This window comes from Siphateles boraxobius, unplaced genomic scaffold (genome assembly GCF_051911475.1).
Source record: "Siphateles boraxobius isolate OS27281-9 unplaced genomic scaffold, OSU_SipBor_1 14, whole genome shotgun sequence".
NCBI lineage: Eukaryota > Metazoa > Chordata > Actinopteri > Cypriniformes > Leuciscidae > Siphateles > Siphateles boraxobius.
The window spans coordinates 147,723-174,894 of record NW_027508744.1 but is presented as its reverse complement, the minus strand read 5'-3'; the positions used below and the strand labels follow the sequence as shown (position 1 = coordinate 174,894).

Here is a 27,172-nt window from a genome sequence, read left to right as displayed (position 1 = left end):
TTCAGTGCGCGTGCTCGTGTTCCCGGTCGGACACATTAGAGAGTTGCGCAGCTGCAGACTGTGCATGTGCAGAGACAAACTTCACTGGTCGGTGAGTGATGATGATGATCAATAATAATAATCAGACATAAATCTGAACTGATCTCAGAGCTGCTGTACGATCGGTGTTTAGTAAGACACACACATGTTCTTCAGATACGCTAGTTGTTTTCGACTGTCATGATCTTTTAACCCTTTTAATCCAGTGTTGCTCTATGTGCAATAAATCTGAAGAGGCTTTATTTGCACGTTATCATTTGAAGGCCACTTATAATGTTAGAGTAAATCCAATGATCCTTACAACAATTAAAAGGTAAATATGTTATGTCAAGGCATTTCAGTCTTTCAGATGCCACGGATTCATCCACAAATATAAAAGGCATCTTTTCTTGTATAAATAATCAATTTATTTATCATTATTTTTTTTCACAGTATATGTCTAAATATTACTTGGAAAATATTTAGTTTTTATTAAGTTAGATGTAAAAAAAAAGATTCTACGCATTATAGTAATAAAAACCTGTAGGAGAACTTTGGTAAATTTATTATTGATTTATTTATTTAATTTTCTTAATTTATTTTAATCTTATTTGTGTTATTTATTTTCACATAAGGTGTTCTGTAAATATGGGCGGTCTTATGTTAATGAGCTCATGATTATGACCGAATGTCACATCAACATCATCAGATCGTTTATTTCAAAATAAAAGTCCTGTTTTTTAAAAATATGATCACTTTAAGACATAGTACTTGTACTGTTGGATGTATGTATTTATTAATTTACATATTTTGCACTTTTTCAAAGGCCTGCCTGCTGCAGATGTGTTGATATGTAAATGTGTTTCAAAATAAAAGTCCTGTTTTCCTTAAGACATTTGAACCATTAGGACAATTTTTCTGGTTTTCCCAGCAGGTTTGAGTGTTCATGATGGAATCGGCTGTGGAGGTCGAGAAAGGAATTGCCTCTATTAAAGAACAGTACGTTTCTCTATTCTGATTATATTAATAATCACAGCGTCTGTGGAGCGATATGTGTTTATGAGTGACTCGTGTCTGATGTACAGGTTCCTCACCACCAAAGAGAAGTTCCATGCGTTCCTGGATTCGGGCCGGCCGGGACAGAAGAGTGAAGATGCGGACCGAGACCCTGGAGAACCGGAGCAGAAGAGTGAAGATGCGGATCCAGACTCTGGAGAACCGGAGCAGAAGAGGATCCGACTGGACAGCGAAGGAGCGCCGGAGGAACCAGACAAGAAAGAGAAGAAGAGGATGAGAGGACAGAATAAAAACAGACCTCGCATGAAACCTCAGAGCTACGAAGGCAGACGATTGTGTCCGTCAATCATTCAGGTGAGAAAAAATATATATAGATAGCCTGGGTTTCCCCATGCTGCCTTGCGCGCAACGCGATTTTATTCATTGCTAGGCAGTCTGGATTCCATGGACCAGATTTTCGCCTCAGCGAGGGGACCAATCACAGAACGGGGAGGGAGCAGACAGACGATGACGACGTCTATGCGACACACCAAAGCAGTTTGTTTATACCTATGGACCCAACATGGCAGCAGACACGAAGTTACCTTTCGATGCAGCCTATAGTCAATAGTCACTGAATGCCATCGTGTACACATACATCTCTGTCCAATCGTCTTCTTCCTCGTCTAATTTCTGTCGCCCTACATACGTCATCTGGTATAATTGGAATGATTGGCTATGAGCTACGTACAGGCGCATTTCATAGACATTCGTAGCACCCAATAAACGGCTCTGGGTAAACTCGTAAACCACGCCTCAAATACGAGAAAAAGAACATGTGGTTCCCTGACCCAAGTCTCAATGAGACTCGGTCTGACGTTAGCCAGGCTAGGATATAGAAGTAATAGTTACCAAACATGTTTCCAAACACTTCCCCCATTCGCCCAGTGTTACTATAGTTAACTAAAACTATTTAAAAATTGTTGCTTAAAGTCCCCCTGTTTTGAAAATCCAGCTTTTAATGTTGTTTATGTGTCTATGTGGTGTTTTTAATACGGTTTAAGACAAACCATGTGTAAATTCATAAGTCGACAGCATTGCTGAGTATTTTCTCCTTAAAACTGCAGTGAACTAAAGACAGTCTCAAAAACACGGTTTGAAATCGCTGGTGTTTCTGACGTCACAAACTACCTTGTAACCAATCAGATCAACGTGTGATCGTCAACGAGTGGATCTCTGAGCTGAGTGAGTGGAGGCGGGGCTCATTTGCATATTCATAGAACCGCGCATACTAAAGGAGTCAAGGGTGTCGAGTTACATTCAAGATATTTGAAGGCATGAAGACTTTTTTTTTTCAAGGAAAAGGCGTTTATATGTAATTTTGGTGAGTGATAAACGGGTGGTATATGCCCTTTCACAAGATGTAAAATAAGCCTCTGATGTCCCCAGAGTGTGTGTGTGAAGTTTTAGCTTAAAATACCCCACAGATATTTTTTTATAGCATGTTAAAATTGTCAACTTTTGTGTGTGTCCCTTTAAATGCAAATGAGCTGCTGCTCCCGGCAAAGAGGGCGGAGCTTCAACAGCTTGTGTGTGCGCGCGCGCGTGCTAGCAGATCCGACTACCTCACACAGACACGCATTGAACATTTCAAAAACTTTTAGCTTTTTATGTTTAAATGAGAGTCAGACAATGATGGAGAGACTCAAGAAGTGACAACATGTAGAAGCAACAGGACATTTCTGAATGTTAGTTGATGAATTTATGTAGCTGATGTGGAGTTAATTATCTTAAAGTCATTGATTAGCATATTCTGTCTTGATAATCTATAAATCGTGTTCCGGGGGCGGGGTTTATGTAAATTTAGGGTTGGTGATGTCACTAATCCGTGAAGAAGCTCGTGTACCAGCCGTTTGTTGTCGATTTCTGTAAAATAAAATCTCCTTTTGCTTTGAACTTTTTAACTTTGCAGATGTTGTTTATGCTCAAACAGCAACATTACACACTAACTACAGTTAGAAAATTGAAATAATCAACCAGCCGTTTAAAGGGATAAAATGATGAACCGGCACTTTAAGCAGAATCTCTGGTTTGGTTGATCATGACCCTCCTTCAACACTTGACTCGTGTCTTTCAGGAGCGAGACACTAAATGCTTCTTCGGCGATAAGTGCCGCTTCCTCCACGACGTGTCGGAGTACATGCGCAGTAAAGCAGAGGATCTGGGAGAGCAGTGTTACCTGTTCAACACCTTCGGCAAGTGTCAGTACGGCGTGTCCTGCAGGTTTGCTAAAGCCCACACCAGCGCCGATATGAAGAACCTGGTGAACGCGGATCTCTACGACCCCTGCGCCGAGAGAGCGGCGGTGAGGAACCAGCTGGACAAGGAGCTCCAGCGGCGGCTGAGGAAGAAGCAGGAGCGCTTCAGCGGCGCAGAGGCTTTCCTGAAGACCATCAGCCGCGGGAAGAGGCTGGAGGAGGAGCCGAGACACACCGCGCAGGACCAGGAGACTCAGATCACGGTATTGTTTTCAAGTTAACCACACGTTCTACTGACTGAGAGGAAATACTGCAGTAGATCCACTAATGCCTGGTTCGGATAGTCACTGTGTCAGATTACACGATTGTGACTCCTAAAATCTTATGTCGTGGACAAGAAACATGTCAGACTACACGTTGCTATCCGACCAGTCATCGCGTGCCGTTTCTCACACACAGACACACACACTCACTCGCACACGCACATGTATTACATATGCACTCAAAATCACAGGCACACACTCACTCACACAAACACACTCTCTCACACACACACACACTCGCTCACTAACTCACACACACACTCGCTCACTTACTCTCACACAAACACACTCACTCACTCGCACACACACGCACTCACTCGCACACACACACTCACTCGCACACGCACATGTATTACATATGCACTCAAAATCACACGCACACACACACTCACACAAACACACTCTCTCACATACACACACACACTCGCTCACTTACTCACACACACACTCGCTCACTTACTCTCACACAAACACACTCACTTACTCACACACACACTCACTCACTCACACACACGCACTCACTCGCACACACGCACTCACTCGCACACACACACACACTCACTCGCACACACACACTCGCTCGCACACACACGCTCGCACACACACACACTCGCTCGCACACACACGCTCGCACACACACTCACTCGCTCGCACACACACTCACTCGCACACGTATATGTATTACATATGCACACACTCTCACACAAACACACTCTCTCACACACACACACTCTCTCACACACACACACACACACACACACTCGCTCACTTACTCTCACACAAACACATTCACTTACTCACACACTCACTCACTCACACAAACACTCACTAGCACACACACGCACACACACACACTCACTCACACAAACGCATGCACTCACTAGCACACACGCACTCACACACGCACTCACACACGCACTCGCACACACGCACTCACTCCCACACACACACTCGCTCGCACACACACACACACACACTCGCACTCGCACACACGCACTCACTCCCACACACACACTCACTCACACACACACACTCGCTCGCACACACACACGCACTCACACACACACTCACTGACTCACACACACACACTCACTCACTCTTGACAGAACCCGTCGTGGAGGACCAAAAAAATAAACCTGCTAGTGTTTTTCTGGTGATGTCGTGAAGCATCGCAGCGCTAGTCAGTGGTCGTCCACTACGACACACTCTACGAGATGAAACGATCGAATCATGCGTTCCGACGCCCGTTGTCGTTTACGAATCCCCACCGTACGTCAAACGGATCGTGCCAAAATCGTGTAATCCGAACCCGGCATTAGAACGCCCTGATTTACTGTCATGAGTGAATATTATAGTAAAATTCCACACTAGTGTTAATACAGGTTTGCAAGGCTGTGCCAGCAGGAGGCGCTGTAGGAGCGGCAGAATCAGCGGTTTCCCCGGTAACGGCTGAACACAAAGTGGTTTCCCTGGTAACTGCTGAACACAAACCAGCGCAGCGCTCATAAACGCTGCTTTATTAGGAAAGATAAAGAAAAATTCAATTGAAATGACATCGAAACGTTTCTAAAGACCGTCAGTTCACTTCAGAAACATTCATATAAAAACTCCCGCGCCGCGTTTTGACTTTGAAACGTGCAGTGCTCGTGTTTATTCAACGATGTCAATGCCAACACCAAATAGATTTCCCAAAAGGCTGTGTTGATATTGTGAACCAATGAATGGGAAACACTGTAATATAATTTGACAGATCAATTATCGTTAAACCTCTTCACCGTCACACAGTAACACACACACACACACATCTGAGCATCACCAGTGCAACAATGAAAAGACACTCTCAAACAGTGTCGCGCCGCGCTCCCATAGTTGTTAAAGCGACATATTACCTGTGACATACCGCGGTATTGCGGTATATTAAAAACTCATATAACAAAAATAAACACCGGTATTCTGTATGAACCGGTATACCACCTGCATTATTACCTGACATCACTGATTAACTGGAACGAACACTTCACAGTATTCATCATTTAAATAATTCATACGCAGAATAAAGGGGCGGGGCCTGGTGGAGTTGGTTAGTGTGTTAAACTGGCGGTTATGGTAAGGGGCGGGACATTTCCCAAACACACTCGAAGTGCTCGATCAATCACAACACACTGATCCAGCCGACCAATCAGAGCACAGTGTGCTTTTCAGGAGGAGGGGCTTCATAGAGACAGGAAGTAAACAGAGCGTTACTGACAGACTGGGAAGAGAGGAGCCGCAACAATGGAGAATATGAGGAAAATAATCAACATTCAAGCAGGAAAACCTGTTCTAGTAGAGCCTGAAAACAACAGAGAGCAGAATCGTTAAATCGCTAGACCATCAGCGCTGCTTTAAACATACAGGCTCATGGCTTTCCTAAAAACAAGTATTATAGATGTTTAAAAGAAATGCGTAAATATAATTTGAATTGCAGGAGAGTGCGGTTCCTCCGGTGAAGACTGTGGGGCCGATTACAGACGCTGACATCATCAAGCTGCGACAATGTGAAAAGAAACAGGTGTGTTTGGAATAACATACTATATATTGCAGTATGTAGAGTTTATTCCTCCGGAATACTATTTTTACTGCGTAGAATACATGGATGACCAGCTACATTTGTCAGAACGGGTGTATCTGTTATACAACAGAAACAGAAGCTTTAAAAAATGGTTTTTAATCTATATTAAAAAGAACACAACAGACAGTGTAATCACGATGGGAAAATCGTGTATGAAATGTGTTATATAAAAAACTTGCCTTGCCTATACATGAGTTAAATATATAATATAACCTATATTTAGCCATATAAAGGTTTTTAAATTGCTCTTTTATGGTATTTCGACTTGAAAATAGCCAAGCTGGCATCAACCAACCAGCATCACACAATCCAAATCAAACGGGTGTGATATTAAATCTAATTTAATTTAAGTTTTTGTTTCTGCCTCATGATGCATTTTTGATCTCCTAAAAGTTTAGACGTTTTTATACACTTATTTTGTATGTAATATTTGTATCGCACTAGTATTTAATTCTGAAATCATTTACTCTTGTACCTCAGGTGGATTTCAGAGACAAGCTGTACCTGGCTCCTCTGACTACGGTAAGCTCGCGGGGTAATGTACGGTCAGTGAGTCCTCGTGAGGCGTGTTTCTCGCAGCTCATGGTGTGTGTTCTGTGCAGTGTGGGAATCTGCCGTTCCGGCGCGTGTGTAAGCGCTTCGGGGCCGACGTGACGTGTGGAGAGATGGCCATGTGCACCAATCTCCTGCAGGGACAGGCGTCTGAGTGGGCTCTTCTGAAGAGACACGCCAGCGAAGACCTGTTCGGCGTTCAGGTGCGACACCTACACATCATCATATCAGGGTTTCAGCATTAAAGCTGCAGTCTGTAAGAATGACTAGTGGTGGAGATAGGTACTGCAGTCCGATTCAAAATATCGGAGATCGTGGTTTCTCCCGCCTCCACAGACTCGACGCTCACACGGGTCGCCAGTATAAGCACACACAACATGGACGAGCAATGGACAGTGAAAATTGTCAGTATCACAGACCAAAACAATAACAAACATTCCAGCCTGGAAACACACATTTCAGAGTAAAATAACTCTGTTTTTCAGAGAAACGAGTATGTGAACTTAGCATGTTTCCTCAATATATGCAAACATATTATGGTACTTTTATGCTTTAGTAGAGTGAAAAAGTTTCATACAGCACCTTTAATGAGTCTGATTCGGTTATACAGTGAATTATTGACTGCTTTGATGAAACTTCATGCTGGATTTACCATAATTGTGAGCTGTTCGTGTTATTGAAGTGACGTTATTATTGGTTTCTTGGCTCATAACTGTTATGTTATGTCTGTTATGGACTGGGTCCATGTGTTGATCATTTACAGTTAATTAGAGCAAAACACTACAGGTGAATATGTCATATCCATTCTTCCCCAGTTTATTGGAAACACTTTTTGTATTACAAGATTCTGAAATGTATCTTATGCAAATGAGGCATGGTCTAATTAAATATGTGCTCATTTGCATACATTTCCATAACAGAAATCTGAAAATTGTTTAAAGCAGGTTTGATTTTGTTGACATTCGAGTTAAAGGATTTTAGGAGTAAAATGTTCTATAAATCAGGCGAATGATACAGTATATGAACAACCACTTGGAATATATATATTAATTAATTTTGGATGTATTTTGAATGTTTTCTTTCCACTAGTCTGAAAAAAACACGTTATGAAAAGCCAAATATCCCAAAATCTCAAAACTGACCAGTGCATGAAAAAAAATGGTTTTGCCTGTAGTGTTTTGACTTGACTTTGTTATTGCAAAGTAATAATTTGGCTGAAAATTGCATATCAAACAATAAAATGTGTAGCATTTCCTACCCAGCTTCCTAACTGTGGGATTGGCCGCCGTTTTGGTTGTTGTTACGTGACGTCAAGTGACAGAAATTGGATTGTGATTTCCAGCTTGATACAGTAAAGGTTGTGTACGGCTAGTCCCACATGAGCTGACGGTGAGGTTGTGTTGCAGCTGGAAGGCTGTTTCCCAGACACCATGACCAGATGTGCCGAGCTGCTCAATCAACACATCGACGTGGATTTCGTGGATATAAACTCCGGATGCCCCATCGACCTGGTTTACAAGAAGGTAATGTACAGAAAACCCGAGGCCATTAGCCGCTTTTAAAGGAATAGTTCCTGCACATATTGTCATTATTTAGTCAGATATTAATAATAACCTGTATACTGATGCTGTTTTCACACAGATCTGTCCTACAGTTCATAGAACACACTGTCATGATACAGGTCTTCTGGAGTCGATTCTCTATTGAGTCGCAGGTTGATTTGACCAACATTAGATTTTTACACGCTTGAAACCGTTTAATTCTTGAAATTGCGAATTTTTCTCATAGGGTCATGAATGTGCATGCAAAGTTGTGTGTTTTGGAAAGCCTGTACAAATTCCTGACTACGATGCTCAAAATGACCTTCATTGGTTTTCATGTAATTTGCCAAAAATCAACACTTGTGTAAAAAACTGAAAACCTCGATCATAGCTTGTCAAAATAAGAAACGCATGAGATTTTAAGACTTATAGTTTACTTGAAATTGAAGACTTGTCTTCTGAATCAAAAGAGAATTTGCTGTTTCTTTTATTGGGGTTTTACTGTCATGTGAGGCATTTTACACCAATAGTACATATAGAAATAAACACTAAAAATAATGTACAAAACATAAATACTATTTATTCATAGTTGTACTTCAGAGTGAAAATAGTTGCTTCAAGTAGTCAAAGCATCAGAGAAAGGTTTTTGTGTATCTGTACACCTAATATTGAATATTTACGTATAATTGACCACTAACACACAGAGAAACTGTTTTTATAGTATAGGAGTTAATAAATTAGTATATTTTGTGGGGTTTTTTAGTCACTGAAAAGATACAATAGAGATTTTTACGTGATACTTTAATGTTGATTTTTGGTGAAATGCATGGAAACCAAAGGAGGTCCATTTGACCCAACACAGCGTAGCCGTACTTTGAGAAGCTAGTTTTTGCGACCGTTTAAGCAGCGATGACCTGATTTGTGTTTCTTCAGGGTGGCGGATGTGGCCTCATGACACGAACCACCAAATTTGAACAAATCGTGAGGGGAATGAACTCTGTAAGTGAACCGAGAAACCTTGATCATTATTGTTGAGTGTGTTTAAAGAGTGTGTTGAGTGATGTTCGTCTTGTTGAGCTGCATCATTGGACATCAGTAGGTTTGTTTACATGCACACATTTTCTTCAATCTGATCTCAGATTCTGAAAGTTATGTTTATATGAACCCTAATCGTCACGATCTGATTCACATTAACTTTAGCATTTATGTATTGCGTTCAGAATTGAAGAAAGACGCCATGACAATTTTGAGAGTAGAATTGTCGTTTTTATGTGTCAAATTGACAAAGGAACAAATTTTTTTATATAGCGTTAATAATTTCTCATATTTTAAGTTACATGATTTTTTAGTGTTTTTCGTAGTTTTGATGGCATGGAAACCAAAGATCATCAAGTTATAGTTATACAAACCCTAAATGTTACAATACGATACACATATTCATTTACATTTGCATTGTATGTATTACGAACAAAACTTCAGCGCATGCAGACCCGGAGAAAACCAGAGTCATAATGTCTAACCGCAAGTATAATTGTTTTGCATCAGAAATTTGTCAGAAGTGCTTTTTAGCAAATATTTAGTGAATATTCCTCTAAATAGGGATTCCTCCTCTGACCAGTTCTTAAAATGAAAGGCGTAAATAAACATACACATGTTGGTAAGACATTTGTTATTGTTGATGAGACATTTGCTCATCATGCACTGCGAAGGTACACAAGGTATTGTTTTTAAAATCATCCAATCGAAATTTTATTCAGATTGAGCTAAATCTGATTTTTACATGAAGGCATCTCAGTCCGACTGAGCCATCATTCTGGTGATCTGTAAACCGATGAGTTGCTGTGCTGGTTGTGACGCGTCTCGTTTGCTCTTCCGCAGGTGCTGGACGTTCCTCTAACGGTTAAGATCCGCACGGGAGTCCAGCAGAACTGCAACGTCGCGCACAAGCTGATCCCCGAGATGAAGAAGTGGGGCGTGTCGCTCATTACGGTACGGTGAAGCAGTTCAGCGAGCAGCTCAAGCTAAGATGAGGTTTCGTTCTTCATGGGCGACGAGTCACTGAATGTTTTCCTCCGCAGCTGCACGGGAGATCACGCGAACAGCGCTACACGAAGTCAGCTGACTGGGATTATATCGACACCTGCTCCAAACTCGCCGCTCCCGTCCCGCTGTTCGGTGAGTAGACGCCGCGGTGATGCGGAAACTCCTTACTTCAGAGGCTTTGACTCTAGGGATCACCGATAGGAAAATTTTGGCTGATACGATAACCGATAATTCTTTACATTTGAAAGCCGATTACCGATAATTCTTTATATTTAAAAGCCGATAACCAATAATTCTTTATATTTGAACGCCTATAACCGATAATTCTTTATATTTGAATGCCTATAACCGATAATTCTTTATATTTGAATGCCTATAACCGATAATTCTTTATATTTGAACGCCTATAACCGATAATTCTTTATATTTGAACGCTGATAACCGATAATTCTTTATATTTGAAAGCCTATAACCAATCATTCTTTATATTTAAAAGCTGATAACCGATAATTCTTTATATTTGAAAGCTGATAACCGATAATTCTTTATATTTAAAAGCCGATAACCAATAATTCTTTATATTTGAACGCCTATAACCGATAATTCTTTATATTTGAATGCCTATAACCGATAATTCTTTATATTTGAACGCCTATAACCGATAATTCTTTATATTTGAACGCTGATAACCGATAATTCTTTATATTTGAAAGCCTATAACCAATCATTCTTTATATTTGAAAACCGATAACCAATCATTCTTTATATTTGAAAGCCGATAACCAATAATTCTTTATATTTAAAAGCTGATAACCGATAATTCTTTATATTTGAAAGCTGATAACCGATAATTCTTTATATTTGAAAGCTGATAACCGATAATTCTTTATATTTGAAAGCTGATAACCGATAATTCTTTATATTTGAAAGCTGATAACCGATAATTCTTTATATTTGAAAGCCGATAACCGATATATTGGCCGATAAATATAAATCCAAATTTTTATATAAACTGAGTCTGAATACAAAAACAAAACTCATCATTAAAAGCCATGACCCAATCACACAATTATAATGTTCTTATTATAATTTTATGTAGCTGATATGAGAGACTGGTACTGTATGAACTGTATTTTTGTTTTTTGAAGTGATTTCAATCATATTTCAAGCAATTCAAAACCATCATGTTGAACAGTGTCACATCTGAAATGTCTCAGCTGAAGGAAATATATTATTTATCAGCTTTAATATATATGACAAATGTTCTCATCGGGACGATAGCGATAACATTATAAATAATCATATATCGGCCGATACCGATATGGTGATCCCTGATTGGCTCTGTTGCCGTTTGTCCCACAGGTAACGGAGATATTCTGTCGTATGAAGACGCCATGAAGGCCAGAGAAACAGGAGTGTCGGGGATCATGTTGGCCAGGTCAGTGTGTGTGTCTTTCACTGCATCATCGGTGTCGTTCTGGGCTGCGTTTCCCAAAAGCATCGTAAGCCAAAGTAGTTCGTAAAAGTGATCGTACGACTGATCTTAAACTGGGATAGTTCACCCAAAAATGAAAATTAGCCCATGATTTACTCTCCCTCAACTCATCCTAGGTGTATATGACATTCTTCTTTCAGACGAATACAATCAGAGTTATATTAGAAAATATCGTGGCTCTTCCAAGCTTTATAATAATGGCTTTATATTTTAACCATCATAAAAGTGCATCTATCCATCATAAAAGTGCATCTATCCATCATTAAAGTGCATTTGTGTAAGAAAAATATCCATATTTACAACTTTATCGACTAAAATAACTAGCTTTCGGACAGAAGCGTACATTTTTGGTAAAATGCGGCGAGCGTTCGTAACCTTGCACATAGAGAGCGCCCTTCAGAGCTAAGATACACCCGGTCCTGGTGTTTTCTGAAAGAAGTCTGGTGTTTGTCAGGGGTGCGCTGATCAAGCCGTGGCTCTTCACTGAGATCAAGGAGAGCAGACACTGGGACATCTCCTCCAGCGAGCGCCTGGACGTCCTGCGGGACTTCAGCAACTTCGGCCTCGAGCACTGGGGCTCCGACACGCAGGGCGTAGAGAAGACGCGCAGCTTCCTGTTGGAGTGGCTCTCCTTCCTGTGCAGGTGACGAGTTATTCAATTCACTTTTATTTCTATAGCGCTTTTCACAATACACATCATTTCAATGCAGTTTTACAGAAAATGCATGAGTTCACATTACAATTTAGAGTGATCTGTTATCAGGTAACTGTCTAAGAAATGTACATATGCAAAATCAGGTAACGCTTCATTTTACAGTCCTGTTTCCCATTTACATACTATATACTTCTTATAGTAATTACAATAACTGGGTAATAACTAGGTACTGTTGTGAACTTCTTCCTTCTTCAGTGTAGAAAAACTCAGAAGCGAAAACCAGGAGACTTATTTAAGCAGGATTCTTTATTTGCTGTAGTCTGCTCCGGACCCAAGTCAAGTGAAGTCTAACTAAGGCAGTATACATTGAGTTCATATATACATTTCAAGGGGGAGGGATTACATTGTGATGTAAATGAGCTGAGACAACGAGAACAGGAAAAGGCATAGACTTCTCGTACTGAGATGAGACAAATGGTCTCAGTAATAAAATAACAGGTGTTCAAACTTGCTCAGCATGACTCTTCCCCCGGTAAACAACGAGAACAGGAAAAGCCTAGCCTTCTCGTACTGAGATGGGACAGTCAGGAATATCCCGCTGAGAACCCCTACCGTTTGCAGAGATTTCCTGGTCTCATCATTTCTAAACTTTCTCAATATAAAATACTATTGTATTGGCAATCTAAATTAAACATTTAAATAAATTTGTAATCCTACATTTCCCCCTTTGAGAGTTCTAAATAACTCTCACAAAATACAAATTTAGACACTTAAAAGTTAAATTCTTGTAACTTGTGATCATTACAGGCTCATGCTTCTGTGTTGCTGTTTCTGCAATTGCATGCTGACACAGAAACAAACATGCAAATTTAGGGTCCGTTAAGTTCTTAAGGGTAATAGTCTTTTCTGTTTGGGACTGTCATTTCTTTGTGAGGGGCGTGAGTCATTTGTTGAATGAAACACTTGATACTGTGGACGCATAGATAGTACGCTATTAGAAGAAATAACAGCAGAATTGCTATTTCCTTTATCCACAGCCAGGGTTTCCCAATCAAGTTTCCGAACCATGAAAAATTTACTTCAGTCATCTGGTGTAATTTTGCTGAAAGATCAAGAATGTCTTGTTTGATTTTGTTCAAGTTCTCTGTTGGATCCATTAAAACCCGGTGCAGCACTCAGGTCCGATGATGGTGCAGGCTCCTTCCGTTGCTAGAATGTAATCTAAGGCCACTCTGTTCTGTAAGATCATTATCTTGTGCGAAGCGAGAGTGTCTGTGATGTTACTGGTACGACAATCTTGATCATGTTGATGGATGACTGAAGGTTTCGTATGTGAGTCTCTGCGTTGTGTATTTTTTTCTTTTTCTTTTCTTTATCCTTTTGTGATAGTTGGCTCGGAAGAGGGTCAAGTTGTTTCTTGAGGTTTTCTTGTGGCTTCATACGCAGATGACGAGGTCAGTGCGTATGGGTCTCGGGAAGTCATCAGTGGTATCTGCACAGAGTAAGAAAGAAAACAAAAGACAGGAGAGCAGTATTTGTTCAAACACTAGGGTTGTAAACTTTTTCTGGGTCTGCTATTGTCGTTCCATCTCTCCCTATTTCTTAATTCCTTTGACACCTAAAGAACAGTGAGGTAAGGATGGACTAGGATAGGGCCTATGAGGGAAGTCTTCACCCCAGGGTTAACCCCCGAAGCCTATTGCATTCGGTTCTTCCCGGGGCTCCTCACTGGTTCTGTGTCCTAACCTATCCCTGCTGGTGCAGGAACAACCTTACAGTGTGACACATGAGTCTAGGTTTTTCTTCCCTGACACAATACTGCAGCTGCTGTAATCAACATCACTTGATGTGGCCCATGTCACTTTGGTTCTAATGGAGGAAACGTCTTTGTACAGATCAATTATTGATTCAGGAGGCATCATTTTCTTCTGTGCTGCACTACCTGAACACACTTGTACAGTTGCATAGAAACAAGACTGTTTAGCTGCCATATCAGCAAGAGCATTACCTTTAGCTTCTGTAGTATTAGTTGTGAGATGTGCTTTCACTTTGATCACTGCTAATTTCTTTGGAAGTTTCATGGAAAACATTAGATCTTTCACTAATTCAGCATGCTTAATGGGGGATCCAGCAGAAGTTAGAAACTGTCTGGTTTGCCAAATGACACCAAAATCATGAATTACCCCAAAAGCATATCTGGAATCTGTGTAGATATTAGCAACTGATCCTGAAGCTAGCGTGCATGCTCTTGTTAGGGCTACTAGTTCTGCAGCTTGAGCTGAAAAATGATCTGGAAGACGTCCTGAAGCTAACACTTCCGTGGTGGACGTTACTGCATAACCTGCTCGTCTGTTACCTTTTTCTTTTACTTCACTCATAGGTGTATATGTAAGCGTAACACAATCGTGAGTAATTTCTCCTTCATCCTCTAACAAAACTTCAGTCATAGCAGACATCATACATGAGGACGGATTTGTGAGAGGTGCACGCTGTAAAACAATATTTGGCATTATTGTGGACACTGCATGAGGGCTTTTTTTACGTTTACAGTCTGACCTAACACTATTAATGATGAAAGGCCTGTGCTGTAAAATAACATTTAAGGCTGTGAGTCTACTTTAACCAGTGTCCCCCAAAGGAAAAAACTGAGATAGTCACTTTCCTTTTGTTCTATTAAACAAAAACTGAAGTTTTTTTATCTCTGTTGCAAGTTAGTGGGGAAATAAAGCACTCACAGCCCAAATGGTTAACGCGTCAACCAGCTGCACCAGTTTAATGACGAGGGGACGGGCTGCTTCAGAGTAGCAAGCAGACTGAGTAGGAGCTGAGTAACATTGTTAACTTGTTTAAAGTTCTTTTTGTTTTTCCTACACTCTTTTCCCCAATGTCCATGTTTACCACAATAATAACAACTACTGCCCTCTCTATTAGGACATTTGCGTTCCTGTTGATTCTCTGTGTTGACCTTAAAGGATGCTGTAGCAATTTTTACTCTTTCCTTGACATCAGAGCTTCTTTCCCATGCAGCCAAACTGTCTAAGTTGTTTTGTATGGTTCTAGTGGACCATGTTAAGTCTAAGAAAGGCAATGCTTTTCTATGTTCTGACAACAGACCATCAAACCATGTGCGAACTAGGGGACCATTATCTTCTAGCACCTTCTCTGAAGTGTCAGCTATCCCACTGTATGCTGCTGCTGACTGACAAAATCTTTGAGTGTACTCACTAACATTCTCATCTTTCTTCTGTAAAGAACTAGTGATCTTTGACCAGTCCATGTTTGGTCCAACAATGTTCTTCAACGCTTTCAGAACTCCCTCTCTCAATTCATCTTTTCTGGCATGTTGTAGTTCAGAAGTAACAGCAGACTCAAAACTGTTGAATTCAGATTCAGTTAGAATTTGTGACATCAGCTGTGTGACTTCTGCCAACGACATGTCGTAAAGACGCATTTTACTGATCAATGCCCTTCTAAATACAGAAACATCAGTGCTTACTGAAGGTAAGCTTTGGGATAGTCTTTCTATATCTCTAGGTCCGAGTGCTTTGGCAACAGTTTGGTTTTGGACAACAGAAGAGTTGGTAGGAACACTTTCAGTTCCCTCAATTCCCTGAGATCTTCTTGCAACACAAACCTTTACTGAATCTACAGGCTTATCAGTTACTGATGGGATGTCTACATCTGTTTCAAAGAATGCTTTTAAGTCAGGATAAGTTTCATCTGACTGTTGGTCTTCTGAGTCACATTTGGTTGAGGCCTTGTTATGGCCCACCTTAGTGTGCATTTGTTTGTTCTGTTCTTTTAATTTAGCTATACACCTAGATTGTTCTTGTGCAATGGATAAGCTAAATTCCCTATGGCAACAGATTATGCCTTTCATGTTTTTCTTTCTGATACATGCACCTAACACCTTCTTGCATTCTTCAATAGACCAAATCTTATCTGGATGAATCTCATATTTCTGTGTTAGTTCTTGTCTAACTTTTTCAGTGACTATTAGATCCATCTGTTCTCCTAACAGTGTTTTAAATTCGCTATCTGACCACAAAGGATTAGCAAGACCACCTTTTTTAGTTGTGGAGATTAGTCTAGCACTTTTCTTAATCATTTTGTGGATTTCTTTGTTACCACACAAACAAAGACACTAAAACTTCTCTGATCAAAAGAGTCTACACTTATGTCACAGATCAAACTGTTGATAAACCTTCCTTGTTACCAACACATCACATTTAACTTCCCTGCCAGAAACAGAGGATGAAACACAAAATATTAGCACGTTACGCTAATCTTCCCTGAAAGAAACGGAAAGGATCTTTCACCTTCCTAACTTTTTAGAGGATAAAACAAAATTACTAGCATGTATTGCTAACTCTTCCCTGCCTGAAACAGAGGATCAAACTTTCCTCTCTAAAAGAAAAACTTTTAAAAGGGTAACCAAAATAAATAGCCTGTAAGACTACCTCTTCTCTGCTTGCACAGAGGCTAACAATATTTTAACTTGAATGCTAAAATCTTCCCTGTCTGCACAGAGGATACCAACAACTTCCCTGACTATTCAGAGGATCAAACTCTCTTCTCTAAAAGAAATTTTTTAGAGGGTAACACCACAAGGTAACAAACAACAAAACAAATAATTAGCAAAATAATACTAATCTTCCCTGCCTGACACAGAGGATATCTTTTTAACATGTGATGTTAAAAACGTCCCTGCCTGAACAGAGGATATATTTTCATCTTTAAAAGACAACTTCTAAAGGATAACTTTGGGTAATCAAACACTACAGCTGTCTGATAACTCTTTCTCTGACGGCACAGAGGATAATTTTTACTGGTTTTTCAACGGTTCTTTGAATGGAGTGAAACTCACCAAATTATTGTTGTATGGAAAAAATTCCGTCTGGAAACTCAGTCAGAGATCTTTGTTGAGCTTGGTTCTGGAACTCAGTTAGCTTTGTTGAGCTTGGTTCTGGAACTCAGTTAGCTTTGTTGAGCTTGGTTCTGGAACTCAGTTAGCTTTGTTGAGCTTGGTTCTGGAACTCAGTTAGCTTTGTTGAGATCTTTGTTGAGATTCAGTTCTGGAACACAGTCAGCTTTGTTGAGATCTTTGTTGAGATTCAGTTCGCGAACTCAGGCAGCTTTGTTGAGATCTTTCTGGATTCAAAAGATTCAGTCTGGAACTGGAAAGTCAGATCTTTGTTGAGATCTTTGAGCTTTGAAGTTTCAAAAGTTCATTCTTTGTTGAGTTTCAGTTTCTCCATCCGGGTCACGGCACCATCTGTTGTGAACTTCTTCCTTCTTCAGTGTAGAAAAACTCAGAAGCGAAAACCAGGAGACTTATTTAAGCAGGATTCTTTATTTGCTGTAGTCTGCTCCGGACCCAAGTCAAGTGAAGTCTAACTAAGGCAGTATACATTGAGTTCATATATACATTTCAAGGGGGAGGGATTACATTGTGATGTAAATGAGCTGAGACAACGAGAACAGGAAAAGGCATAGACTTCTCGTACTGAGATGAGACAAATGGTCTCAGTAATAAAATAACAGGTGTTCAAACTTGCTCAGCATGACTCTTCCCCCGGTAAACAACGAGAACAGGAAAAGCCTAGCCTTCTCGTACTGAGATGGGACAGTCAGGAATATCCCGCTGAGAACCCCTACCGTTTGCAGAGATTTCCTGGTCTCATCATTTCTAAACTTTCTCAATATAAAATACTATTGTATTGGCAATCTAAATTAAACATTTAAATAAATTTGTAATCCTACAGTACTAACCCTGAACCTACCCCTAAACCTAACCTTAACCCATGTACTTACCTTATATAACCCAGTACTTTCTAGGTAAGTAAACTGTAAGTACTGTAAAATGAAGCGTTTCCAAAATCACAGTTAGCGAAAAAGGTATTAATTTAAACAATGTAATAATTGAATGCAGAAACAATGATTTTTCATTGAAGTAATAAATACTTGGTTGTTAACAAATGATTGACATTTAGAAAAATGTAGCATTGGTGCATAACCCGTCATTAAACGGTTCGTCGGATAAGGTCCTTGAAAGTGCTGGAATTTGACTTTTTGAAATGCAAATCCTGGAAAACCCTTGAAAACCGCCATTTTTATGAAGTGCTTGAATTATTGAAAGACAATATATGGGAAATGTATTTTTTAATTTTATTGATAAAATAATATTTTCACACACAATTAACGCTGCAGCTCATCTGATATAGATATGCAGACGTTTTGCATGGCTATGAGTGTGATATTGCTCATAAGTATCTGAGTATATATTACATATACTTAGATGTATTATTCAGGTCAATCATATATTCAAATATGATATCTTTGTCATAATATCCTTTCAGTGGCTAAAGTTACAGTCATTGCATGTGCTGCACTTTATTTGTACCATTTTGTTTTATTAGTTTATTTTTATTTATCTAATTAATTTTTTTTTTTAAGATAATAAAGAAAGATATTGTTTGATAAATGACACCTCTGATTGTAGTGCTTAAAGTCCTTGAATTTGATTTTACACCCTGTTTAAATCTATTGCTCACCTTCATGGCGTTGAGTGTAACATGTGCTCAGGTATATTCCCGTGGGATTGCTGGAGAGAGTCCCGCAGAAGATCAACGAGCGTCCGCCGTTCTACATGGGGCGAGATTACATGGAGTCTCTGATGGCCAGCCAACATGTGGGCGACTGGATACAAATCAGGTGACAGATTAACTCACACATCTTTCTGACCGAAAGCAGAACATTACAGGTCCAAAACTCCTGTTACACTAGCTGCGTTTCAGTTACACTAGCTGCGTTTCAGTTAACCTAGCTGCGTTTCAGTTACACTAGCTGCGTTTCAGTTAACCTAGCTGCGTTTCAGTTACACTAGCTGCGTTTCAGTTAACCTAGCTGCGTTTCAGTTACACTAGCTGCGTTTCAGTTAACCTAGCTGCGTTTCAGTTACAGTTACACTAGCTGCGTTTCAGTTACACTAGCTGCGTTTCAGTTACACTAGCTGCGTTTCAGTTACACTAGCTACGTTTCAGTTAACTTAGCTGCGTTTCAGTTAACCTAGCCGCGTTTCAGTTAACCTAGCCGCGTTTCAGTTAACCTAGCCGCGTTTCAGTTACAGTTACACTAGCTGCGTTTCAGTTACAGTTACACTAGCTGCGTTTCAGTTACACTAGCTGCGTTTCAGTTACACTAGCTGCGTTTCAGCTACACTAGCTGCGTTTCAGTTACACTAGCTGCCTTTCAGTTACACTAGCTGCCTTTCAGTTACACTAGCTGCCTTTCAGTTACACTAGCTGCCTTTCAACGCAGTTACACTAGCTGCCTTTCAACGCAGTTACACTAGCTGCGTTTCAGTTACACTAGCTGCGTTTCAGTTACACTAGCTGCGTTTCAGTTACACTAGCTGCGTTTCAGTTACACTAGCTGCGTTTCAGTTACACTAGCTGCGTTTCAGTTACACTAGCTGCGTTTCAGTTACACTAGCTGCCTTTCAACGCAGTTACACTAGCTGCGTTTCAGTTACACTAGCTGCCTTTCAGTTACACTAGCTGCCTTTCAGTTACACTAGCTGCGTTTCAGTTACACTAGCTGCGTTTCAGTTACACTAGCTGCCTTTCAGTTACACTAGCTGCCTTTCAGTTACACTAGCTGCGTTTCAGTTACACTAGCTGCGTTTCAGTTACACTAGCTGCCTTTCAGTTACACTAGCTGCCTTTCAGTTACACTAGCTGCCTTTCAGTTACACTAGCTGCCTTTCAGTTACACTAGCTGCCTTTCAGTTACACTAGCTGCCTTTCAGTTACACTAGCTGCCTTTCAGTTACACTAGCGGCCTTTCAGTTACACTAGCTGCCTTTCAGTTACACTAGCGGCCTTTCAGTTACACTAGCTGCGTTTCAGTTACACGAGCTGCGTTTCAGTTACACTAGCTGCCTTTCAGTTACACTAGCTGCCTTTCAGTTACACTAGCTGCGTTTCAGTTACACTAGCGGCCTTTCAGTTACACTAGCGGCCTTTCAGTTACACTAGCTGCCTTTCAGTTACACTAGCTGCCTTTCAGTTACACTAGCTGCCTTTCAGTTACACTAGCTGCCTTTCAGTTACACTAGCTGCCTTTCAGTTACTCTAGCTGCCTTTCAGTTACACTAGCGGCCTTTCAGTTACACTAGCGGCCTTTCAGTTACACTAGCTGCGTTTCAGTTACACGAGCTGCGTTTCAGTTACACTAGCTGCCTTTCAGTTACACTAGCTGCCTTTCAGTTACACTAGCTGCCTTTCAGTTACACTAGCTGCCTTTCAGTTACACTAGCGGCCTTTCAGTTACACTAGCGGCCTTTCAGTTACACTAGCGGCCTTTCAGTTACACTAGCGGCCTTTCAGTTACACTAGCGGCCTTTCAGTTACACTAGCGGCCTTTCAGTTACACTAGCGGCCTTTCAGTTACACTAGCTGCGTTTCAGTTACACTAGCTGCCTTTCAGTTACACTAGCTGCCTTTCAGTTACACTAGCTGCCTTTCAGTTACACTAGCTGCCTTTCAGTTACACTAGCTGCCTTTCAGTTACACTAGCTGCGTTTCAGTTACACTAGCTGCCTTTCAGTTACACTAGCTGCCTTTCAGTTACACTAGCTGCGTTTCAGTTACACTAGCTGCGTTTCAGTTACACTAGCTGCGTTTCAGTTACACTAGCTGCCTTTCAGTTACACTAGCTGCGTTTCAGTTACACTAGCTGCGTTTCAGTTACACTAGCTGCCTTTCAGTTACACTAGCTGCCTTTCAGTTACACTAGCTGCGTTTCAGTTACACTAGCTGCGTTTCAGTTACACTAGCTGCCTTTCAGTTACACTAGCTGCCTTTCAGTTACACTAGCTGCCTTTCAGTTACACTAGCTGCCTTTCAGTTACACTAGCTGCCTTTCAGTTACACTAGCTGCCTTTCAGTTACACTAGCTGCCTTTCAGTTACACTAGCTGCGTTTCAGTTACACTAGCTGCGTTTCAGTTACACTAGCTGCCTTTCAGTTACACTAGCTGCCTTTCAGTTACACTAGCTGCCTTTCAGTTACACTAGCTGCGTTTCAGTTACACTAGCTGCGTTTCAGTTACACTAGCTGCCTTTCAGTTACACTAGCTGCGTTTCAGTTACACTAGCTGCGTTTCAGTTACACTAGCTGCGTTTCAGTTACACTAGCTGCGTTTCAGTTACACTAGCTGCCTTTCAGTTACACTAGCTGCCTTTCAGTTACACTAGCTGCGTTTCAGTTACACTAGCTGCGTTTCAGTTACACTAGCTGCGTTTCAGTTACACTAGCTGCCTTTCAGTTACACTAGCTGCCTTTCAGTTACACTAGCTGCCTTTCAGTTACACTAGCTGCGTTTCAGTTACACTAGCTGCCTTTCAGTTACACTAGCTGCGTTTCAGTTACACTAGCTGCCTTTCAGTTACACTAGCTGCCTTTCAGTTACACTAGCTGCGTTTCAGTTACACTAGCTGCGTTTCAGTTACACTAGCTGCGTTTCAGTTACACTAGCTGCCTTTCAGTTACACTAGCTGCCTTTCAGTTACACTAGCTGCCTTTCAGTTACACTAGCTGCCTTTCAGTTACACTAGCTGCGTTTCAGTTACACTAGCTGCCTTTCAGTTACACTAGCTGCCTTTCAGTTACACTAGCTGCGTTTCAGTTACACTAGCTGCGTTTCAGTTACACTAGCTGCGTTTCAGTTACACTAGCTGCGTTTCAGTTACACTAGCTGCGTTTCAGTTACACTAGCTGCGTTTCAGTTACACTAGCTGCCTTTCAGTTACACTAGCTGCCTTTCAGTTACACTAGCTGCGTTTCAGTTACACTAGCTGCGTTTCAGTTACACTAGCTGCCTTTCAGTTACACTAGCTGCCTTTCAGTTACACTAGCTGCGTTTCAGTTACACTAGCTGCGTTTCAGTTACACTAGCTGCCTTTCAGTTACACTAGCTGCCTTTCAGTTACACTAGCTGCCTTTCAGTTACACTAGCTGCGTTTCAGTTACACTAGCTGCGTTTCAGTTACACTAGCTGCCTTTCAGTTACACTAGCTGCCTTTCAGTTACACTAGCTGCCTTTCAGTTACACTAGCTGCCTTTCAGTTACACTAGCTGCGTTTCAGTTACACTAGCTGCGTTTCAGTTACACTAGCTGCGTTTCAGTTACACTAGCTGCCTTTCAGTTACACTAGCTGCCTTTCAGTTACACTAGCGGCCTTTCAGTTACACTAGCGGCCTTTCAGTTACACTAGCGGCCTTTCAGTTACACTAGCGGCCTTTCAGTTACACTAGCGGCCTTTCAGTTACACTAGCGGCCTTTCAGTTACACTAGCTGCCTTTCAGTTACACTAGCTGCCTTTCAGTTACACTAGCGGCCTTTCAGTTACACTAGCGGCCTTTCTGTTACACTAGCTGCCTTTCAGTTACACTAGCTGCCTTTCAGTTACACTAGCTGCCTTTCAGTTACACTAGCGGCCTTTCAGTTACACTAGCTGCCTTTCAGTTACACTAGCTGCCTTTCAGTTACACTAGCGGCCTTTCAGTTACACTAGCGGCCTTTCTGTTACACTAGCTGCCTTTCAGTTACACTAGCGGCCTTTCAGTTACACTAGCGGCCTTTCAGTTACACTAGCGGCCTTTCAGTTACACTAGCGGCCTTTCAGTTACACTAGCTGCCTTTCAGTTACACTAGCGGCCTTTCAGTTACACTAGCGGCCTTTCAGTTACACTAGCGGCCTTTCAGTTACACTAGCTGCGTTTCAGTTACACTAGCGGCCTTTCAGTTACACTAGCGGCCTTTCAGTTACACTGGCTGCCTTTCAGTTACACTAGCTGCCTTTCAGTTACACTAGCTGCGTTTCAGCTACACTAGCTGCGTTTCAGTTACACTAGCTGCCTTTCAGTTACACTAGCTGCCTTTCAGTTACACTAGCTGCCTTTCAGTTACACTAGCTGCCTTTCAACGCAGTTACACTAGCTGCCTTTCAACGCAGTTACACTAGCTGCGTTTCAGTTACACTAGCTGCGTTTCAGTTACACTAGCTGCGTTTCAGTTACACTAGCTGCGTTTCAGTTACACTAGCTGCGTTACAGTTACACTAGCTGCGTTTCAGTTACAGTTACACTAGCTGCGTTTCAGTTACACTAGCTGCGTTTCAGTTACACTAGCTGCGTTTCAGCTACACTAGCTGCGTTTCAGTTACACTAGCTGCCTTTCAGTTACACTAGCTGCCTTTCAGTTACACTAGCTGCCTTTCAGTTACACTAGCTGCCTTTCAACGCAGTTACACTAGCTGCCTTTCAACGCAGTTACACTAGCTGCGTTTCAGTTACACTAGCTGCGTTTCAGTTACACTAGCTGCGTTTCAGTTACACTAGCTGCGTTTCAGTTACACTAGCTGCGTTTCAGTTACACTAGCTGCGTTTCAGTTACACTAGCTGCGTTTCAGTTACACTAGCTGCCTTTCAACGCAGTTACACTAGCTGCGTTTCAGTTACACTAGCTGCCTTTCAGTTACACTAGCTGCCTTTCAGTTACACTAGCTGCGTTTCAGTTACACTAGCTGCGTTTCAGTTACACTAGCTGCCTTTCAGTTACACTAGCTGCCTTTCAGTTACACTAGCTGCGTTTCAGTTACACTAGCTGCGTTTCAGTTACACTAGCTGCGTTTCAGTTACACTAGCTGCCTTTCAGTTACACTAGCTGCCTTTCAGTTACACTAGCTGCCTTTCAGTTACACTAGCTGCCTTTCAGTTACACTAGCTGCCTTTCAGTTACACTAGCTGCCTTTCAGTTACACTAGCGGCCTTTCAGTTACACTAGCTGCCTTTCAGTTACACTAGCGGCCTTTCAGTTACACTAGCTGCGTTTCAGTTACACGAGCTGCGTTTCAGTTACACTAGCTGCCTTTCAGTTACACTAGCTGCCTTTCAGTTACACTAGCTGCGTTTCAGTTACACTAGCGGCCTTTCAGTTACACTAGCGGCCTTTCAGTTACACTAGCTGCCTTTCAGTTACACTAGCTGCCTTTCAGTTACACTAGCTGCCTTTCAGTTACACTAGCTGCCTTTCAGTTACACTAGCTGCCTTTCAGTTACACTAGCTGCCTTTCAGTTACACTAGCTGCCTTTCAGTTACACTAGCTGCCTTTCAGTTACACTAGCTGCGTTTCAGTTACACTAGCTGCCTTTCAGTTACACTAGCTGCGTTTCAGTTACACTAGCTGCCTTTCAGTTACACTAGCTGCCTTTCAGTTACACTAGCTGCCTTTCAGTTACACTAGCTGCCTTTCAGTTACACTAGCTGCCTTTCAGTTACACTAGCTGCCTTTCAGTTACACTAGCTGCGTTTCAGTTACACTAGCTGCCTTTCAGTTACACTAGCTGCCTTTCAGTTACACTAGCTGCGTTTCAGTTACACTAGCTGCCTTTCAGTTACACTAGCTGCGTTTCAGTTACACTAGCTGCCTTTCAGTTACACTAGCTGCCTTTCAGTTACACTAGCTGCCTTTCAGTTACACTAGCTGCGTTTCAGTTACACTAGCTGCCTTTCAGTTACACTAGCTGCGTTTCAGTTACACTAGCTGCCTTTCAGTTACACTAGCTGCCTTTCAGTTACACTAGCTGCCTTTCAGTTACACTAGCTGCCTTTCAGTTACACTAGCTGCGTTTCAGTTACACTAGCTGCGTTTCAGTTACACTAGCTGCCTTTCAGTTACACTAGCTGCCTTTCAGTTACACTAGCTGCCTTTCAGTTACACTAGCTGCCTTTCAGTTACACTAGCTGCCTTTCAGTTACACTAGCTGCCTTTCAGTTACACTAGCTGCGTTTCAGTTACACTAGCTGCGTTTCAGTTACACTAGCTGCCTTTCAGTTACACTAGCTGCCTTTCAGTTACACTAGCTGCGTTTCAGTTACACTAGCTGTGTTGCCATACACCTGTTTTATGTGCATTTTGCAATATTGTATAAAAAGCGCTGGATGGAAATTTCAAGGTGCGCATGAATTCTAAAAATGCGCATAAAAACTGATCATTTTTTTATCTGATAAGTAGATGTGCATAAACTATGATGGAAACACATATACAGATTAAATCTCTCAAACCTCATGTGCTTCAGGAGAGGCTGTTAATTGGATAATTGGAGTAACCAGTGGACCAATGGCATTGCAAATGTTGGTTTGGTGTTTCTGAAACGCCGGAGTCAAAGTCTGTTGACTGATTTGGTTTACATTGACAGCGTTTATTGTGTTTTGCCTGACGAGACACTCACTAATGGAGGAAAAAGAGCCGATTGCAGAAACTTAGTTTTATTACTGATATTTTGTGCCAATTTCATAGGAAGTGATGATTTTGTTCTCTTGAACACACACTTTATTCGCAAATGTTTTATGCCATATTCCAATTTTGTGCAAAAGTTAAATTCGCAGCTTTGAATGGAAACATTAACTAAGATGTCTTCTCTTATTATTAAACTGCTAAATTGAGTTGTATCTGCATATGTTTTTATGTTATGATTTCGCCTATAAATTTATGGATTACAAATAACTTATTAGAAATAAGATTTAGTATTTACTGAATAAATTTCACTCACAAGGAGTCTTGTGTTTGGTGTCATGTTTCCTTAATAATTGATTTCCTAATGTGTAATTAAACGCATAACTAACACCCTGTTTTCATGTTTGCTCTGCAGTGAGATGCTGTTGGGACCGGTGCCTAAAAACTTCAGTTTTCTGCCGAAACACAAGGCGAACGCTTATAAATGACCGTCGGCTGCAGAAAAAGACAGTAATTACTGAATAAAAAAGTGCTTATCATACTTTTTTTATTTTCTTTTGTTTTATTTACTAAAGTTTGAACATGATTAAGCCCAAGTTGTTTATATTCAGTTGAATTTATTTTAATTGTATTAAAGATGTTTAATACTTAAGTGGTGCGTGTGTGTGTGAGATATTGAAGCAGAACTGATCAATAGAATAAAATAGATCGACACTGATCTCACATCGTCTCTGGTTCTGTATTGAGCTCTTTACTGATGATGATATGAAAGAGAATAAAGTCAAATACTCACTAATGACTGCAGTTCACATTTAATCGCCCGTCGCTCCAGGGATCTGAAGAGATCATGTGATCTAATGAAAACACTGAAATATTGCATTTTGTACAGTAGCTTCTTTTAGCAACGTTTTTATTAAGTGCATAGCATGATTGTTGTGACATGATTGTGCAGTGTTTATTATCATTAATGATCAGTGAGTTTACACACTAATTCATACACATCTCCCAGAATATAGTGCTCTTATTAAACTAATACAAAAGAATATGCTGCGATACAAACCCTCAGGCTGCACCAATCACGCCTCTGTTGATCAGGTGGGCGGAGCTACTGTCTGAGCGGAGGGTGACACACACACACACACACAAACATGAAATCAGTGTGTCTTTTACAGATTACAGCAGTTGGTTGAACTCTGACCTGTGATTGTGTAGTGAACTCTAAACGTCACTGATCTCCGATGAAAACCAAACAAAAAAATGATGTTGTTCTTCAGTGTTTCTGTCTTGTTTTCCAGTACATCTAAACATTCTTAAATCAAGATACATTTACTGGAGAAGCAAAATTACTTAAAGGGATAGTTCACCCAAAAATGTAAA

At 41.0% G+C, this 27,172-nt stretch overlaps 1 protein-coding gene and 1 long non-coding RNA gene across 5 annotated transcripts; one reads left to right on the top strand and one right to left on the bottom strand.

Moving 5' to 3' along the window:
- dus3l (dihydrouridine synthase 3-like (S. cerevisiae)) lies at window positions 1–26,591 on the top strand. Of its 4 annotated transcripts, none has more exons than XM_077230176.1 (15): window positions 1–91; window positions 950–1,017; window positions 1,104–1,389; window positions 3,152–3,535; window positions 6,063–6,146; window positions 6,687–6,728; window positions 6,809–6,961; window positions 8,165–8,281; window positions 9,233–9,298; window positions 10,178–10,288; window positions 10,378–10,474; window positions 11,705–11,780; window positions 12,292–12,480; window positions 19,078–19,206; window positions 26,211–26,591. In XM_077230176.1, exons 2-15 carry the CDS (start codon window positions 965–967, stop codon window positions 26,281–26,283), a joined length of 1,860 nt encoding a protein of 619 aa, XP_077086291.1. In that variant the 5' UTR covers window positions 1–91; window positions 950–964; the 3' UTR covers window positions 26,284–26,591. The 4 variants fall into 4 exon arrangements, with proteins under 4 accessions (XP_077086291.1, XP_077086294.1, XP_077086290.1 ...); XM_077230179.1 differs by having other exon boundaries at window positions 12–87; window positions 6,066–6,146; XM_077230175.1 differs by having other exon boundaries at window positions 12–87.
- On the bottom strand, window positions 12,023–19,185 carry LOC143738206 (uncharacterized). Its single transcript, XR_013203849.1, has 2 exons — window positions 19,047–19,185; window positions 12,023–12,472 (listed from the first exon to the last, which is right to left on the bottom strand). It is a non-coding gene; the product is annotated as an uncharacterized LOC143738206 (long non-coding RNA).
- Window positions 26,592–27,172: the final 581 nt, after the last annotated feature.